The following is a 16,699-nucleotide window of genomic DNA, read 5'->3' as shown; positions in this document are numbered from 1 at the left end:
TAGCTATTCACATTTTGTCCTAATAGAGTAACTTCTTTTATACCATCATCAGACAATTTTCTAATCTCATCCAAAATGCTGGCAATTGGTCTAGATCTCTCTTTCCCTCTTGTAAAAGGCACAATGCAGTAAGTGCACATATTATCGCAGCCTCTCATAATTGAACTAAATTTGTAAATAAAGATTAATATCACATAAACCAATGAAAATAATGTATAATAGAACAAATATTACTTACACATAAGCTGAAATGGCATCTGGATTGAGCCTTACAGGCATGATATCTGCATATGTCTCATCAAATGACAGAACAACATTTACACCAGTTTCATTATTAGTCTCGGCTAATAGTCTTGGTAAATCCTTGTAACTATCAGGACCAGCTATTACGTCAATAGGTAATTTTTGCTCTAATATTTGATCCTTTAGTCTTTTGGCCATACAACCAAGCAAACCAATTTTTAATGGAAAAGATTTTCTTCTCTTCTTTTTTAAACTAAGTAAATAATCCAGTCTGTTCCATACTTTCTGTTCTGCACTATCTCTAATAGCACAAGTAACTACTAAAACAATATCTGCTTCCTCCATATTATTAATTTTATTATAACCACTTGATTTTAAAATTGACCAAGCTATCTCTGTGTCATTAACATTCATCTGACAGCCTTTTATATCAAAATACACTGCAAAAAAAAATAAAAATTTATTATGCTGTATCTTGAAGTATAAGATAAGACTGTAATAAGGAATAACATACCTGTTTGATTATTGCCATGAATATTATTTAAATATGGTATATTTTCTATTTCAATGTCACTTGTGAAATTTTCATCCATACGTGCTATAAATTCTCTTAATCCTGGCCCACTATTAATCTTGTGTCTTTCTGACTGTTTCTCTTCATTATTTTCTACATTGACAGAACTAGATTGACAACTTGTGTTATAAAATTCTTTATATTCAACCTGCTGTAAACACCTAACACTGACAGGGAATACACGATTTGTTCTAGGAGATTTAAAAATTTTTAACAAATGTCGGATCGACCAACAAGAACTTAAAGAATTCATTACTCAAGTTTAATTTTTCTGCTGCTAAAAAATAACAAATAATAATTTTATTACATTGAAAATAATGTAAAATAGACCACTCTCAGGGGGAGGTTATAAATATATGACTGATCCTGCTATTTCTGCTAGCATGGTGTGCGTGTGGTGTCACTGGTGTTTGAAAATGAGCCGTCTAAGGTAACGATAGGTTAGGATGGTTGGGATTCGACTACTTGAGTATGTACTTTAGTACATACATTTGCCTTGAGTCTTGACTAGCTTTTTTTAAACAACAAATTATTATTTTAGCCCTCTGTTAGAATACCGTCAAACTATTGTATTCAATGACCCGAATCCCGAGTAATCTCGGCTGATAAAATCATTTTGTTCAAAATATAAAATCTAACCTTACTTTTTAAGTTTGTGTAGTTATTGTTTCTACGATTTTGTCATGATGCGAAATCAAGTTTTAAAATTATATAAAGATATATTGAAATACGGACAAACGTTGAAATATACCGACAAGGATTATTACAAAGAGAGAGTAAGAAAGGACTTTAAGAAAAACAAAGATTTAACTGATAAAGAAGCAATCGAATTTCAATTGCAGGTAACAAAAAAAACCCTTCAATAATAATTGTTTATAACAGTGAACATTTTCTGTTTAGCATAACAAATCATTTTTACAGAAAGCTGAAAATTTTTTAAAAATTAAAAGAGTAGTTTAATATTTCATAGATTAAGGATATTTCTCCACATTGTACAATGGAAAAGTTTATGAATCAAATTTCTAAGCTTTTGTCATCTGATTATTCACTCGTTAGAAAACAAATATTTGTTTTATACGTACAAACACGTAATAAGTCAATAAAACAATATTTAGACTATACAAAGGTACCAAAATTATATGAAAATGATTTACAAGAACAAGCAGTTAAAGGAAGTGGTCCAGGAGGATCAGCAGTTAATTCCTCCTACAATTGTGTAGTATTGAAACATATACCATCCGGACTAGTAGTAAAATGTCATTTATCCAGAATGCTTGATGAAAATAGAAAGACTGCTAGAGAACTTTTAATTACAAAACTTGATAATTTCTACAATGGAAAAGATTCCATAGAGAATCAAACAAAAACCCTTCTACAGGAAAAGTCCAGGAAAAAAGAATACAAACAAAGAAAATTAACAGAAAAGAAAGCAGCCTATAAAAAGTTATTTGAGAAATCCCATGAAATAGTTGAAGAATAATTAAAATAATATTATTGTAAATAGAAAAATAAATTACCAATCATTGTATTTATATAAAAAACAAAAATTTCTTTACATAGGGTAATATAAAAAGTAGAACAAATTTATAATGGAAAATTTGTATTTTTAATAGTCATTTCTCTTCTTCAAATAATGAAAGGTGTACAATAATCATTTCTCAAATAAAGTACTGTAGTTATTCCATTTCAAGGAATTTAAAATATAGTATTACATACAATAATGCACAGAGTAACCAAATATACTATTACAAAACTGTATGCAGTCTTCAATGTCCTTCACATATATTATTACAAACTTATCTATTCAACCTGTAAAAGTCTTATAATTGAAAAGTTCATCAGAAATATTTCTGGTGTAGAAAAATCAAGGAGTTAAAATTATCAGATGCATCCTACAGAGATTATTGATCCTGCGATAATCAATGAACTATTAATACCTAATTCAATTTATTACAATAGTTATTATTGCGAATACGATAATTGCTGCGGAACGCATCTCTTTTATTATTAGTGAACACAAAGACTGCATTTAATGAATGTACAAGATGGGGGAGAGGTGGGGTAGTCTTGAAACAGACTACGAGAAACGACAATAAGTAGAATATCACTACTATTCTATTTTGTCAGCGATGTTAAATACTAGACTACATACACAAATCAAATTTTTATACACAATGTACAGACACGTGGGTTGGCCTTCGAGGCTTTGGCGAATGTTTCTTTTTCGATCAATTAAACAAGTCAACCAAATAACTATATACAATGCAGGATTTTCTTTCCACCCAAATTGGAGGAGATAGCCCAAACATAATATATATTACGTGTTATGATAATACGCAGGTAAATTCAATGATTTAATTGATCAAAACAATCGTCGAAGGTCAATCCTCGGTAAGACAAGTTTGAGTTCAACTATTCTTCAACCACCTTCGGAATTGTCCACGTCCGGTTTTCAGTCGCTTTTTAACATGTTGAGTGCTCGACCTTGGGGAGCTAGAGCTCCTCAGGCGTCTGTTACTCGCGACGGTCACAGACAAAATACTATGGTCCATATCAGCCTTGTCGTCAATCTTCATCATCCTGACAACCGGCTGAAACTCGATGCTTGACCTCCGTTGCTCCAACGAAGAAGCAATTAAGGTCGGCGACACTCTTCCAGAAAGACTATCAAGCTCCTGTTCGGTTACCACCGGAGAATCACAGACCTCGGATTTTTTTCGCAAGCCATGCGGTTTCTTGCAGTTAATACTTATGTACGCTTCCTTCTTGAGATTCTCGTCATCGAAAATAGCGTCCGACGACGAATCACTTTTCCGTTTCCTCGACGACATTCGTTTTTTCGTCCTCGCACCATTTCTCCTATGACACTCCAGTTCCGTTTCAGAATTTTCTATAACAGTTCTTTGCTGGCGCTTTTTCGAGCTGGAATTCAGGTGCTTCTTCGCCGTACCAGTACTCTCTGAACTTTTATCGAAGAGAACCTCGTGATTCTCAATAGTACTATGAGATTCGCAGGTATCCGAGGACACGGTGAGACGTTGACGCTTTTTAAAAGTTGTTTTCGAGTTGAATTGTCGTTCTACCATAGCTGCAGAATTATCTTTTCTGAATAGTTCATGGTTTTCGTCGTTTGACTGTTCATGATTCTCTTCAGATGCCGTCAGGTTCTCCTTGAGCCTCTCGTCCTCACTCATAAACTTCTTGTCCGTAAACTCATCCGTGAATTCCGACTTCTTCGTTTCATCCCCCTCCTCATCCTCTTCTCCCTCCGCAAGACTTTCGTCGGTCCGTTTCTCCTCGGAGATCCCGCGTATACTAATCTTATCTAACAGTCGATCGGAGATCTCCTCGTTCTGGACCTTCTTCTCTTGCGTGTAATCCTCACCTTCCAATTCCAAATGTTTGCTCTGCAGTTTTCTCCTCATCTTGTTCCCAGGCCAGCCCGTTCTATTCTTTCTCTTCTTACGCCGCTTCAACGGGGACTCCGAACTTCCTTCGCCGCACTCTGAACTAGCACAAGACGAATTCTCCAAATAATTGCTGATCTCGTGACACTTGTCAAGTAGCTCCAAGAGATTAGGCGGTGGGCCTTTGGGCAAGGTCGTTGACTCAAAGCTTTCTAAAGCTTGGAGGTTGTCAGCTTCGAAAGAGTCGTCCACTTCGGCAGCGGTCTTGATCGCCAACATATCGTCAATGGTTTTCGCCATTTCCTTCAGTTCCTCGTCCACATCCGACTTATCCACCCTTGTTTCCAGCTTCGGCGTATTCGTCTGCGACCTGATCGATTCGCAGTCAGATGTACAAACTGGTGGATTCTGTTCTCTTTTCCGAATTATCGTCGACATTATCGCCAGAGTGGAGGCGTGGCACCTCGGACTCTTCCTGGGCGATCTACCAACGCACCCTGGAAACCTTCCCTTACCCTTTCTCTTACCGTCCACTCTACTCATGTTCTTCAGCAGAATCTCATGAAAATTCTCAATCTCGTATGGTAATAAAAAAGGTTTCCTCGTATCACTCTCGCTGAAATAATGCCACAGCTCGGCTCCCTTGTCTTGACGCTCGTAGGTTTGATACCAAGGTTCGGATTTTGGTACAGCTTCGAACGAAAACTTCATCTTCTCTACCGCCGGTGATGGCTTGGACGGATACATAATTCCCACATCGTTCTCAGAATTCTCCTGATCCCCTGGCTTGTCTTCCAAATCCGAAGGATCCCTTATTCCCGTTAACGGTGCTTGATACCTCAGTCTACTGCCCGGTACCTCGAATTTATAGTAATCTGCATTGTCCTTTATAAGAGCTTCAGCCTGCGTTCTCCTCCTCTTTTTCGCTCGGCCGAAATTCGAATCTTGGGACTCATCGTCGAGCAATTCCTGCTTCAACGGCGAGCTATTGTTCAAAGATGAGCTCAGGCAGATGGAACTAGTATAGCGCTCCTCACTCTCGGTATCTCTTGGTAAAACACTGCTATTGTCCGGGTCACTAACCTCGCTAGAATCATCCCTCTTCGTTTCCCCAAACATAAAGGATTCAGCTTCGTCACTAAGTAACGACAATTCTGATTTTCGGACGCGCTTGAACCTAACCACCACTGGCTTTTCACTGGACGGCGCATCCTTCTTTTCTTCATTCGCCTTGCATGGAGAATTCGATAAATTGCAAGCAGGCACTGCACTAGATCTTAATTTGTTGCCAAGAACCTCAACCTTGTAGTATGCCCGATTGTCCTCTATTAAACGCTCCTCTACGGAAAGTCTATGCCTGCCTCTTGTAGCTCTCGCACCTCTCCTCAATGTTCTCGTCTTCAACAATCCTGGATCCTCTACCTTACCCTCCCTTTCTTGAATCATTACAACTTCCTCTTCCTCTAGCCTCTCTTCGTCATTCCTTAATCTCTCTTGAACATTGTCCTCCACTTCATCCATCAGTTTCTTCTGAATACAATTGGCAGAAAATCCATTGACCTTTTCACAGTTCAAGGTATCCGTCCTTGCACTCTCCAAAGTTTCTATCCTGTTATCTTTATGGTTCGGGGGACACTCTATTGCAGTATTAGACTCAACATCGGTTTTCAACGAATCGTTTTTTAAGCTTACAGAATCTTTACAAGGTACTAAGTTAAAGTCCTTCAACACTTCTTCCCTCTCGTCATCCCTCTTAATACGTTTCAACTCGTCGATATCGTTATACTTGTCGTCAGGATCCTCTTCCTCTATCCATATGGTACCCTTTGAACGTTTTTTGATCGTGAACCCTTCTAATTTGTCATAAAATTTTTCACTTTTTTCCATTTCGTGCCAAGGACTACCCTTGGAACGCAAAAGATGTCCACTTTCATGCTTGGCACGTGTTCTTAAATTATGAGGGGAACTCAGCTTCAGCTCTAGATTCCTTCGAGCTCCATTACACTGCACCATTTTTATCTCGTCTACGGCAAAGTTCTCCAAGGATTTTGGGCTCTTTGCTCCTTTATCATCTGGCAGTACTGCGTTGTGTAGACTTCGATCACCATTTGGAAATAAATTACAGTTTTTTCTGAGAATTGAAAATATTACGTTAAATTTGCTTGAGTTGATCAGTAGTAAAAATTAGGTTATATCCCTTACCTTATTTCCTTGCCTCCATTGAGCTTTAAAAAAGCCTCTACGTTTGCACCGGCATTAATAAGAGTGTCCAATGACAGAAAATTATCCTCATTACGAACGAAATTCATATGCTGTTCACTTTGCAAATGCTTTGATAAATCTCTGTAATCCACACGACAAATTTCACAATAACCAGCAACGAGTTGTTCGGTCCGACGAGCACGACTGGCAGTGGTTCGTGGTCGGCGAGTCATTTCTTTATCCTGTAAAATATATTATCTTGATAATAATTATTTCAATTTTATTAATAAAAAAAAAGTTAACTATTTTAATTTACTTGATCTTTATTTAATGGCTGAATATGTCGTTTATTCTTATCTTTGTTCACAATATTCTTTTCTGCTCTTTCTTTTCTCTTAGTATCAAATGGACATTCACCAGCTTCACTGTTATAATTGATAAATGGCCAGGTTTGTAACTCTATGAACACAGGTCTAGTTCTCCTAGAGCCAAGACACACATATAATATTTTGGATACACTTTAACAGTAGAGATATCGGTATCTTGATACCAACCTATCAAATGACTCAAATTTTAAATAAGATCCCTTCAAGTTTTTCACTTTTAAATTTCTTCTAGAATTCTGCCAACTGTTGTCTTTCAGATATTCTAAGCTATTTGTATCCTTTAGAGAGGTATATATCTTGTCCAGCCAAGCTTTCAGTTTATCTGTAGCCCAAATGGGAATTCCCCAGCTTTGGGCGTTATCAAGTGGATCCACGGAACACTGTTGTGGCTGTATCAAAGCACGTTCCAACATTGCATCCACCCGGGATTTCTGAAATTGATTGATTACAGTTAATAGTTGTTTGCACAGTTTAATAGACAGGAAAAACATTTATAAATATAACATACGGATCTTTGGCCAGATTGACCCCTCAGATTGGTGGAGTTGGACAAAGGACATTCAGAACTTAAAAGAGATGTGGGAGGTGTTGGAGTAGGTGTTTGCACTTCGATGCTTCTCAGCGAGGGGGGACCCCCGCTGCCTCCATTGGCCCAACCCCATTTGCGCTTCTCAAAGCCCTGGTTTACTTTATCTGCTCGGTCAGTAATCACAAGGTTCACACTCTTTATTAAGAAGACCTCAATTTTCTGCAAAAGAGAAAAACACAAGTTAAAAATGATGAAAAACACAACCGTATAACAAAGCTGCACATTAATCAATACAATGAAAAGGTATGAAGCAGTCTTTATGAAGACATATACTGAAAATAATTTATTTATGGAATGAACAACACTATAAATTGCTTTTGTAAATTCTTAGGAAGAGTTATGATTAGGAAATAATATAAGAGGCATTTCATTGTTGTGTATATGTTGGAACTAGGTTAAGGCTCTGATACAATTTATAGTTTGCGCAACTCACAAGTAAACACAGTAGTAAGTAACCGATTCACCAATGTTCTACTCATAGTAGAATAGAAGTTTTGTTCAAAGTTTTTTAGCTCACATATTGTCAAATCCACTCTCGCACTCCACGTCAATAAAATTGCATCCAAAATCTGGCAAATAGGCAGTCCCAGTCAGCAGCGACGATTGCCACATCGTTTTTCAGCCGATATTGCAGTAAAACTCCAAACCCTACACTAGGTCTAACTTCTTGCAAACTCGTCAAAGGAGAAATGGACAAGTGAATCAAATTTTCAGCAAAAATTTGCACTGGTTTGGAGTTACTGTCACTTGAGCCAGTGAAAAACAAGGGATTTCAGTGGTTTCATCGGGAGAACTGGATTGTTTCCAACAAGGATTTGGTTTTCAGAGCATTGGGCAGGGTGTTGGAGGACAGGGAGGGGTTGATGATTTTTTGTCGAATATGAAAATTCGTTTGAGGATGGTAAGAGAGTTGTGAGGACGCGACAGTTTAGTCGAGGTAGCCGAACTGTCACGCACAAAATGGCCATTCGCCGTTAACAGCTTGGAAGTCGAGCCTGGAGGCGGCGCTCCGCGTTTGCGCTCGAATTCCACAGTGCAGAAACGCAAACACACAAGAGGATAGCGGCTGAGCCATCAAAAATCACCAGCCAGCTCCATTTCCCGTCCATTTCTTTTTTCTCTCTATCGCCTATCTCATTCTCGCTTTTTCTGTTCTCTCTCTTTAACTCCCACTCTTCGTCTGTTTCATTCTCTCTTTCTTTTTCGTTCCCTTTCTTGCTTCTCCTCTCTTTCTCACTCTCATTACAATTCTCTTTCCGGACCAACGCGACGGGTGGCCCACTTCACATCATTCAATAAAATCAACACAAGATGATGTTCGATTCGTTTCTTCAACCACCATTGTTTATCAACAAAATTTCCTTCAATTTACTATGTGTATTTTATCTCTCCCTTACATGTTTTAATATTTTGTACTTTATCCAGTATCGCAAAAAGTTTTAAAGCTAATTTTAAATAAAGTATACAAACTTTCACCGAACTTTTGTATGAATTGTTATTGAACTGTAAAATTTAATAAATAAATGGAGCCCAAGTTGCACTGACAAAAATATTTTGTACTCGCGTTGTTGTGTACTATACGACTTTTTGTTTCTTTATTTCGCCTTTATTCTAAATTAATCAGTGACTCACTTGGAACAATCTCGATAAATGATCACATAATGGCTGTCGATGTATTCTTTTTTAAATATTCGATTCTCCATTTTTGATCTGTCTGCTTCGGTTTTATTTTCGTATTCGTCGAATATTTTTCTTTCTCCTCATTGACTTTTGTTGAATTTAACAAGATGCGCTCAAGCCAGATAACCCATTTCAGATGGTTTGGGAAGCGGCCTTAAGATGGCGCCGTTTTTCATATTTCTTAATTGTTTGTCAACAGTGATAAATTTCTCAGCGACACGCGTGATTCTTCATGTTTGTAGCAAGATTTTTCGTTTAACATCGTCGAACTATTCCGGAAATTATCGTTTAGCCCACTCAGGGATTGAAATACCTTTCGGGGCGGAGTCTCGGGGCAGCTTGGCAACAGCCGGTCTTTCACGATATGCCGAACTGAAATAAAACTTTCTCTATAGCTTCGAAAAAACACCACACCGTTGTTTCACTTTTATCGGGTTTTTTCACTGCACTATGAACTTGGTTAAAAACACAATAGCGCACACACCTATTACATGATTTAGATCGGTAACACGGAAAGTGTTAAGTGGAATAGATTATGTATATAGAACCTTTAGGATGAAAATGGCGGGAATAGAAGGCAAAATTTGCTTGCATGAAATCCATCTGAACCAGCTGATATCAATAAACATTAATAATCATAACAGACTTCCTGTTCAACAGAAAAGTAGTCCAAAACAAAAGGATGAAGCAAATTCTAATGTATAGTTTTGATGCATTCTCAGGCAGCAAGCTTGCTTTTGACAATATCGTCTTTAGTTATATGCATCTGATAATTACCCCACCAAGATCCTTGATTTTTGTCTCTAGTTTTGCTGCTAGTGCATGATTTTTTATATCAAGGTAAAATGACTTCTTTTCTAAAGGTTTCCCTGGTTTGTCAGTACGGACCCCTGAAAAAAAAAACATAGCTTTAGTCCTCGATTGACTCAAATTACTTTCCCAAAGATATGAGATAAAAAATATATTAATTCAATTAGGTAATTTGACAAAATCAGATTTCACTCTACTTTACCATCTTTGAAAAATAATTTTTTTTTTAATTTAGAGGAATAAGGAAAGGACACACAATGAGAAGTATTATAGTTTAAATTTCTCCAAATGTGAGAGGTGACTTGATTTACATTAAGAATATGACAGGAGTAGAATTTAACTAAAGTTATGATGGAAAGAGCAAGGAAAATATATACACAAAAAAAGGAGAAGGCTATACATGATTTGTAAAGATAGAGGAAACTGGAATTTCTTCAGTTTTATTTCATCTATACTTATGTAACGAAGAAAGTGTTTAGCTTACGCGATAGTTTATCCTCTTTATTTCCCGTTTTGTTCTCTCTTGACAGTTGCTTTTGCTCCTGGTGCTGGACCTCTGACGGAGATACCATTCCTAAGCTATGCACAAATTCAGTGAAGCCAGATCGTGGACAGAATATTCTCTCCACGGGTCTCCACCATGCCGTCCTCTGCGCGCGCAGCTCTCACACATAGAAAGCTGCTGCTATGTCGTGAGATGCTTTCCCAGTCGTAGCACGCACACTTTTCCACCGGTACATACGTGTATCGGTCTTCTCCGACAAGCTTCGGTAGATCTCGGGAGCGAGAAGGAACGATGTCGAGTGTCGACTACACTTTAGTATTTCCCTAAGCAGAATCTAGGGTTTTTTTCATCAGTTGCATAACTGCAACTATCAGCTTGTAATGAAAGGGGGGGGGCAGCAGAGACTGGCCCTCTCCCCTCTGGCAGCTGGCATTCACACTATTCACAGCAATGATGGCAAACGTTGGGAAATAGAATAGCTCCCGTTTCATAAAACTATGCTATTTTAACTAAAAGTTTAAGGGCAGTATCAATAAACTGAACTTAAGCTTGAGACTTAGCTAAGATCAATTGTCTCACTTTAACCTTTAGTGCAATACTTAGCTCGTTCTTCGTCTTAAGTAATTGCTAAGCTAAAATTCCAGCTTAGTCCGGTTTATTGATACCACCCTAAATTAACAGGATCCCTGCGTGCTTTATCGACAATACAAATCAATAAACAATTAGTTTAATAAAATTCAAATGCGAAGCAAATTGCAAAAACGGGCTTCTTTATGACAAAGGTGCCAATTCTAACGAGTCAATCGAGCTTTAAAAAACTCAAATCGAATTATCGGATGAAGAATAATCCTGATACTCAGAGACGTGACTCGAGCTCGACTCGAACTCGACTCAGCCAAAAATATATAGTATATGTAACGTAAACTATAGTATAAAAACTCGACTCGAGTTCGAGTCACGTCTATGAGTACCGGCCCAACAGCGGTATGCCGGCAAATGTGATTCCCCGCAGTATTTGATCAGGATTGACTGACAATTTACGAAACCGTTAAGAGATGAGTTGAAGATAACGCTCATATAAGTACAAAGTAGCAGCAAATGTAACAGTTCGTAGTGCAGACTGTGCAGACAGGTATAGACTTTAGTTTCCAAACGAATTTTGTAATCCCTAATAAGTTACTGAAAGATCTGGAGCATCCTAAAATCATATAGCTTAAAACGGTTTTGTTTTAAAATACATAACAAAAAATGGGTATTATATCAGGTATTATTATTTATTTCTTTTATTAAAATGTAATTTAGAATAATAAATGTAATTATTATCTATTAGTGTTAAGAACAAAGTAAAAAGCAAATTGTTTTTATAGGTATTATAATATATTTTCTGGGACTACTTGGATTTACCCCTGTAGGTATAACGGCAGGCTCTATAGGAGCATTTATGATGAGATTATACGGAGGGTTCACACCAGCAGGAGGCATCGTTGCCTTGTTGCAAAGTTTGGGAGCTACAATGATATAATGGAAATATGTAATTCATGGATCATGATTTAATTATATGTATTCATACTATATACTTTTGTATTGCATATATAAAATGACAGTAAAAAAATAATTTTTAATATTATAATAAAAGAAATTAATTAGCAAAAGCATTTTATTTGCATTAATTATGCCTTGTTCACTATACATCTTATACCACACACCTTATAGTACAAAAATTATTTCTCTAAATGTTATTAAATATTTAGAAAGTGTAGGACATCAACAAAAACATTTAATTTTGATAATAGAGCCAGATAGAGTTCATGATTTTTTTTATTATTCAAATAATATAATATTTATGCGAAGGGTTCTATTATTGCGTCAAATGTCATAAGCATGTTTTGTAGTTAACATTATACTCTTTATTATTTTACGAAAATTGCAAGCTTGTGTACGTAATATGGAAATAAATAATAAGAGCCTATAAGATTATGTACCATTTCTGATACGAAATTTTGATTAAAACTACCTGCCTATGTGTGAACTATTTCATTATTTTGCTGCTTAAACAACTTAAAACAATTTTCTCGAACTTTGAACAGGATGTAGAAAGAAAGAAAATAATGATAAGCAAGTTTCGCTCGTTTGTTGGAATCTATGCATATACAAAGAACTTGCATTAGTATTAGTAGCCTGGGGGCTGGGAAGAATACAGGGAGAGGTTAGTAGGTTTTTAAATTTATCGCAATCAATAAGCAGTGCTTATAATTTAACGAAATAAAAGAGATTGAAAGTTTTATAATGACTGAAAAAGAGCAATCGACCTGCATTAATAATCCCGACAATGTTAATGGACGTTGTCTTGCTGGTAAATAAAATGTTATAATAACCTCAAGAGTACTATGTTTCATACATAAATTAATTCGTAGAGCCAGAGGAAGTTCAAATTCCTGTACCTTGGGGTCACATTAGTGGTTGGTATACCTTTCTTTAATAAACTGTAATTCTTACAGCAACTGCAATAAATTAAGTTAGATTAGTTTTATAACCACAAAATACTATATACAAAAAGTATCAAATTTTCTTGTGATAATAAATTTAGGCAAATGGTGGGGAGGCCGAGATAGACAGCCAATTGTTGCATTACATGGTTGGCAGGACAATGCAGGATCATTTGATAGATTGGCTCCATTTCTTCCACAAAATCTAGCTATCTTGAGTATAGATCTGCCAGGCCATGGCTTTTCTTCCCAGCTTCCAGCAGGGCAGTTCTACTATGTCTTTTGGGATGGGGTTGTCACGCTGCGTAGACTGGTTAAACATTACAAGTGGGATAAGGTTAGACAATGGCCTAAGTTATACAACGATTACTATTTATATCTAATATTACTTATCTTTTATTTATCGATATTCTATATATCACAATCATATTACTTTCTGAAATGTAGGTACCCATATTTAATAGATGATTATCTATTTACACCATACTTATTTCATCATTAATAACATATTTGCTTCAGAAAGGCTGACTGTTACAATCATAGTATTGTTGCCTTTAAACATTCATATTTTTATCATAATGTATATGTTACACATGATCGTTGTATAACTAAAACATAGGTGGCCCTTTGGTAGGATAATAGAATCTCCATGAAATGATAATATAGCATCAAACATTTTTAAAGTTATAAAAGATTTTTTGCAAAGAATTAAAGCTTTACATTTACCTGCAGGCAAATGGTGGGGTTCCAAATCGATCCAGCCAATAGTTGCATTACATGGGCGCCAAGATAATGCAGGAAGTTTTGATAAATTGATTCCATTATTATCTGGTAACATATCAGTACTATGTCTGGATATGCCTGGGCATGGTTATTCTTCCCATTATCCAAAGGGCCAGTTTTATTATGTTTATTGGGATGGTGTCTTACTACTCCGTAGAATATTTAAACATTTCAAATGGCACAAGGTTAGCAAATGGATACAATTTAAATATTGCATATCCTTTTTTATTGCTGCATGCTATATTTTATTAAAATGTAACAGTCACCCTAAATAGAATTTTTAAAATATAATTATTAGGGTGGTTGAATAAAAAAAAGAATTCTTTATCGACCATGCTTAGAAATCTTTACTTCATAAAAAATGAAAACTTTTCCCTCAACTTGCTTAAAATCGGAGATGATTTAGAGGTTGCTAAAATCATTTTTCACATATTCAATTAAATAAACACATTAAGAATCGTGGTTTACATATTTAATCAGGTAGAGAAATAGATGTATAAATTTGAGAAATTAAAAACAAATATTTTTCATACTCCTTTTATTGTAATGTTTTTAATTAATCTGTTTTGCAAGTACTGCTATGTTTATTTTGTTGATTATATACATGTATATAATTACCAAAATATATATAGTAGTACTAACAAAACAGATTATTCAAAAAATTACAATAAAAAAAGTATAATACATATTTGTTTTTAATTTCTCAAATTTATATACGTATTTCTCTACCTGGTTAATTATGTAAACATTTGAAATTAGAATACAATAATACTTTATATATATATGACTAAAGGGAATGTAAACCACAATTTATAATGTTTTTTATTTAATTGAATATATGAAAAATGGTTTGAGCAACTTTTACACACCTCTGATTTTTAGACATTGAATAAAAAGTTTTTATTTTTCAAGAAGTAAAAAATTTCAGGATACCTGCTAAAAAATTCTGTTTTTTTTAACCACCCAAATATACATATATATATTATTATACAGAAAGTTATAGAGAGTTCAATTCAATTCTTGATATATTTTAATATATTTCTTTTTACAGGTAAAGTTACTTGGGCATTCTCTAGGAGGTGCCATATCATTTTTATATGCAGCATGTTATCCAGATGAGGTAGATTTCTTCATATGCTTGGATATTGCTAGTCCATGTGTGAGAGACATTACAAAAACTACAGGGATAACAGGAGAATATGTTGACAAATTCTTGAAATATGAAACTTTATCCTCTGACAGTATGCCCTGTTACGAGCGCGGTGAAATGCTTGATATAGTTTATGATGCCTATAAAGGATCTGTAACCAGAGAGAGCGCAGAAGTCTTAATGATAAGGGGAATGCAACCTGCTGATGTACCTGGTCAATATTACTTCTCTCGGGATCCAAGACTGAAGGTAAACATTATTTATTAAATTAGATACAACAAAGTGTTTCTTCATTTCAATTAAATTAATTTTATTATATACCAATTTTAAGGTTGCATTAATGGGAATGTTGTCAATGGATTTGGTGCTTTCATATGCAGCACAAATTAAATGCTCTTATCTCAATATACGAGCTAAACCTGGAATGGAATTTGAAAATATTGAATGTTATAAAATCGTACTAGATAAAATACAGCAGGGTGCCAGAAAATTTTTCTATCATGAAGTAGACGGAACTCATCACGTGCATCTGAATAATCCAGAAAGAGTTGCACCTATAATAAGAAATTTTATAGAAGATATTAAAAAGTAAAGACTATAATTTGGAATTTTAGGATGGCGTGCTACATAAAATAATTAAGCATGTGGCCGTTGATCGGCAATGCTTAAATGTTATATTAGTATAATGTTTTCAATTCAAATTGTAGACAACCGTCCTATCAATATTTCTTACGCGATTGAACTAATCGTAATTAGCCCAATTTATTTATTACAGATATTAGATAGAACTTTTTCGTAGATCAAAATAGTTAAGTTTTAGTTCTATGTTGGTTGTTTTATATAAATATATATATGTATACGTGTGTGTATAATTAATTTAAAATCCAAGGGTATTGTAAGATTACGTCGAGGTAATCTAAAAGTTATATATTCTCAAAGGGGACAGTGAATAAAAGACAAACTTAGTTTACAAGCTTCCCATTTCATTTTTCAACGGTAATAAATTTTATGTTAAAAAATCATTTTAAAAGTTGATGAAAATCCGTAGACTGAACACCGATGATAGAAGATACAATGTAATTAATTAATGGAGGTAAGTCCTAGACAAAATTGATAAAACGCTACTGCGCGTATATAACGTATAGAGGCAGCTAACTTATACCGGTTTTTTATGATTATGCAACTGTGCAAGCGATAAATATCCTTGTATAGTGATACTCGCTATCAGCTCACCTATTTCTTTGACCGAGCTTCTCAAAGTTGCATACTTTTCTAAATAAATAAAAAAACTGATAAGCCTAATAGAAAGACATATCGAAGTATACACCTGAGAATGATCATAAGTACAAACAAAATTCACGAAGAAAAGATTGAGCAATTTTTTGTATATATGAGCTATATAATCTGTATAACATTTTATATTACAAAAGTTAATCCGTGAGTCATCAAATTAATTTTTTACATACAAATTTTGGATTTGCATTTTGTTTATTCCTTAAATTATTATGTTCGCTATTATTTGTTTAATGCTATCTGCAGACCTGGTAATAAACAAGCACGGTAGCGCGTTTTCAACCGATATATTTCTTTTATGTCAGCACTGTAAAAATACGATAGTAAAAAAGTCTTCATTGCTCTTGTAAAAACATATATAACAATTTTAGAGTAGCAAAATAAAAAATTCATTTTTTCTTTTTAAATAAACGGCAATTTGTTTCTGGTGGTTATAAACGAGAACTAATTTTTGTATTCGACAAGATTAAGAATTATTCGAATTCTATCAAATATATTGCCTCTTGGATTCCAGAAGAAAATTACTGTTTCCCTTTTTTTCTTTAAGAAACACAAAATTTTTCTTCTAGAACCATAGAAATGATTGTTTAT

At 35.1% G+C, this 16,699-nt stretch overlaps 4 protein-coding genes across 9 annotated transcripts; 2 read left to right on the top strand and 2 right to left on the bottom strand.

Annotated features, from left to right (window-relative positions):
- Positions 1 to 5: 5 nt before the first annotated feature.
- Positions 6 to 1,486, bottom strand: LOC136785222 (mitochondrial tRNA methylthiotransferase CDK5RAP1-like; the record flags this gene model as incomplete). Its single annotated transcript, XM_066746242.1, has 3 exons — positions 758 to 1,486; positions 239 to 683; positions 6 to 165 (listed from the first exon to the last, which is right to left on the bottom strand). Coding segments are annotated over exons 1-3 (918 nt in total), but the record flags the coding sequence as incomplete, so codon positions are not given.
- Positions 1,487 to 1,523: 37 nt separating this feature from the next.
- On the top strand, positions 1,524 to 2,575 carry LOC136785220 (mitochondrial translation release factor in rescue). 2 transcript variants are annotated; one of them, XM_066746239.1, is made up of 2 exons: positions 1,524 to 1,659; positions 1,739 to 2,575. In XM_066746239.1, the coding sequence occupies exon 2, from the start codon at positions 1,815 to 1,817 to the stop codon at positions 2,295 to 2,297; it is 483 nt and encodes a 160-aa protein (XP_066602336.1). In that variant the 5' UTR covers positions 1,524 to 1,659; positions 1,739 to 1,814; the 3' UTR covers positions 2,298 to 2,575. The 2 variants fall into 2 exon arrangements, with proteins under 2 accessions (XP_066602336.1, XP_066602337.1); XM_066746240.1 differs by having other exon boundaries at positions 1,526 to 1,659; positions 1,718 to 2,575.
- A 148-nt stretch (positions 2,576 to 2,723) lies between these two features.
- On the bottom strand, positions 2,724 to 10,507 carry LOC136785219 (protein chiffon-like). Of its 4 annotated transcripts, XM_066746235.1 has the most exons (7): positions 10,376 to 10,507; positions 9,859 to 9,971; positions 7,321 to 7,560; positions 6,981 to 7,243; positions 6,743 to 6,908; positions 6,427 to 6,668; positions 2,724 to 6,355 (listed from the first exon to the last, which is right to left on the bottom strand). In XM_066746235.1, exons 1-7 carry the CDS (start codon positions 10,461 to 10,463, stop codon positions 3,226 to 3,228), a joined length of 4,242 nt encoding a protein of 1,413 aa, XP_066602332.1. In that variant the 5' UTR covers positions 10,464 to 10,507; the 3' UTR covers positions 2,724 to 3,225. The 4 variants fall into 4 exon arrangements, with proteins under 4 accessions (XP_066602332.1, XP_066602335.1, XP_066602333.1 ...); XM_066746238.1 differs by lacking the exons at positions 9,859 to 9,971; positions 10,376 to 10,507 and adding an exon at positions 9,034 to 9,380; XM_066746236.1 differs by lacking the exons at positions 9,859 to 9,971; positions 10,376 to 10,507 and adding an exon at positions 7,835 to 9,019.
- A 1,569-nt stretch (positions 10,508 to 12,076) lies between these two features.
- LOC136785217 (probable serine hydrolase) lies at positions 12,077 to 15,815 on the top strand. Of its 2 annotated transcripts, none has more exons than XM_066746233.1 (5): positions 12,077 to 12,749; positions 12,811 to 12,855; positions 13,615 to 13,850; positions 14,717 to 15,064; positions 15,147 to 15,815. In XM_066746233.1, the coding sequence occupies exons 1-5, from the start codon at positions 12,683 to 12,685 to the stop codon at positions 15,405 to 15,407; spliced, it is 957 nt and encodes a 318-aa protein (XP_066602330.1). In that variant the 5' UTR covers positions 12,077 to 12,682; the 3' UTR covers positions 15,408 to 15,815. The 2 variants fall into 2 exon arrangements, with proteins under 2 accessions (XP_066602330.1, XP_066602329.1); XM_066746232.1 differs by lacking the exon at positions 13,615 to 13,850 and adding an exon at positions 12,984 to 13,219 and having other exon boundaries at positions 12,080 to 12,749; positions 15,147 to 15,814.
- Positions 15,816 to 16,699: the final 884 nt, after the last annotated feature.

The sequence above is a fragment of the Prorops nasuta genome, unplaced genomic scaffold (assembly GCF_024137725.1).
Source record: "Prorops nasuta isolate Cenicafe-Biocafe unplaced genomic scaffold, Cenicafe_Pnas_1.2 PNAS00204, whole genome shotgun sequence".
In the NCBI taxonomy this organism is placed as follows: Eukaryota; Metazoa; Arthropoda; class Insecta; order Hymenoptera; family Bethylidae; genus Prorops; species Prorops nasuta.
Note: the sequence above shows the minus strand (reverse complement) of the source record. Positions and strands in the feature narration are given on the sequence as shown.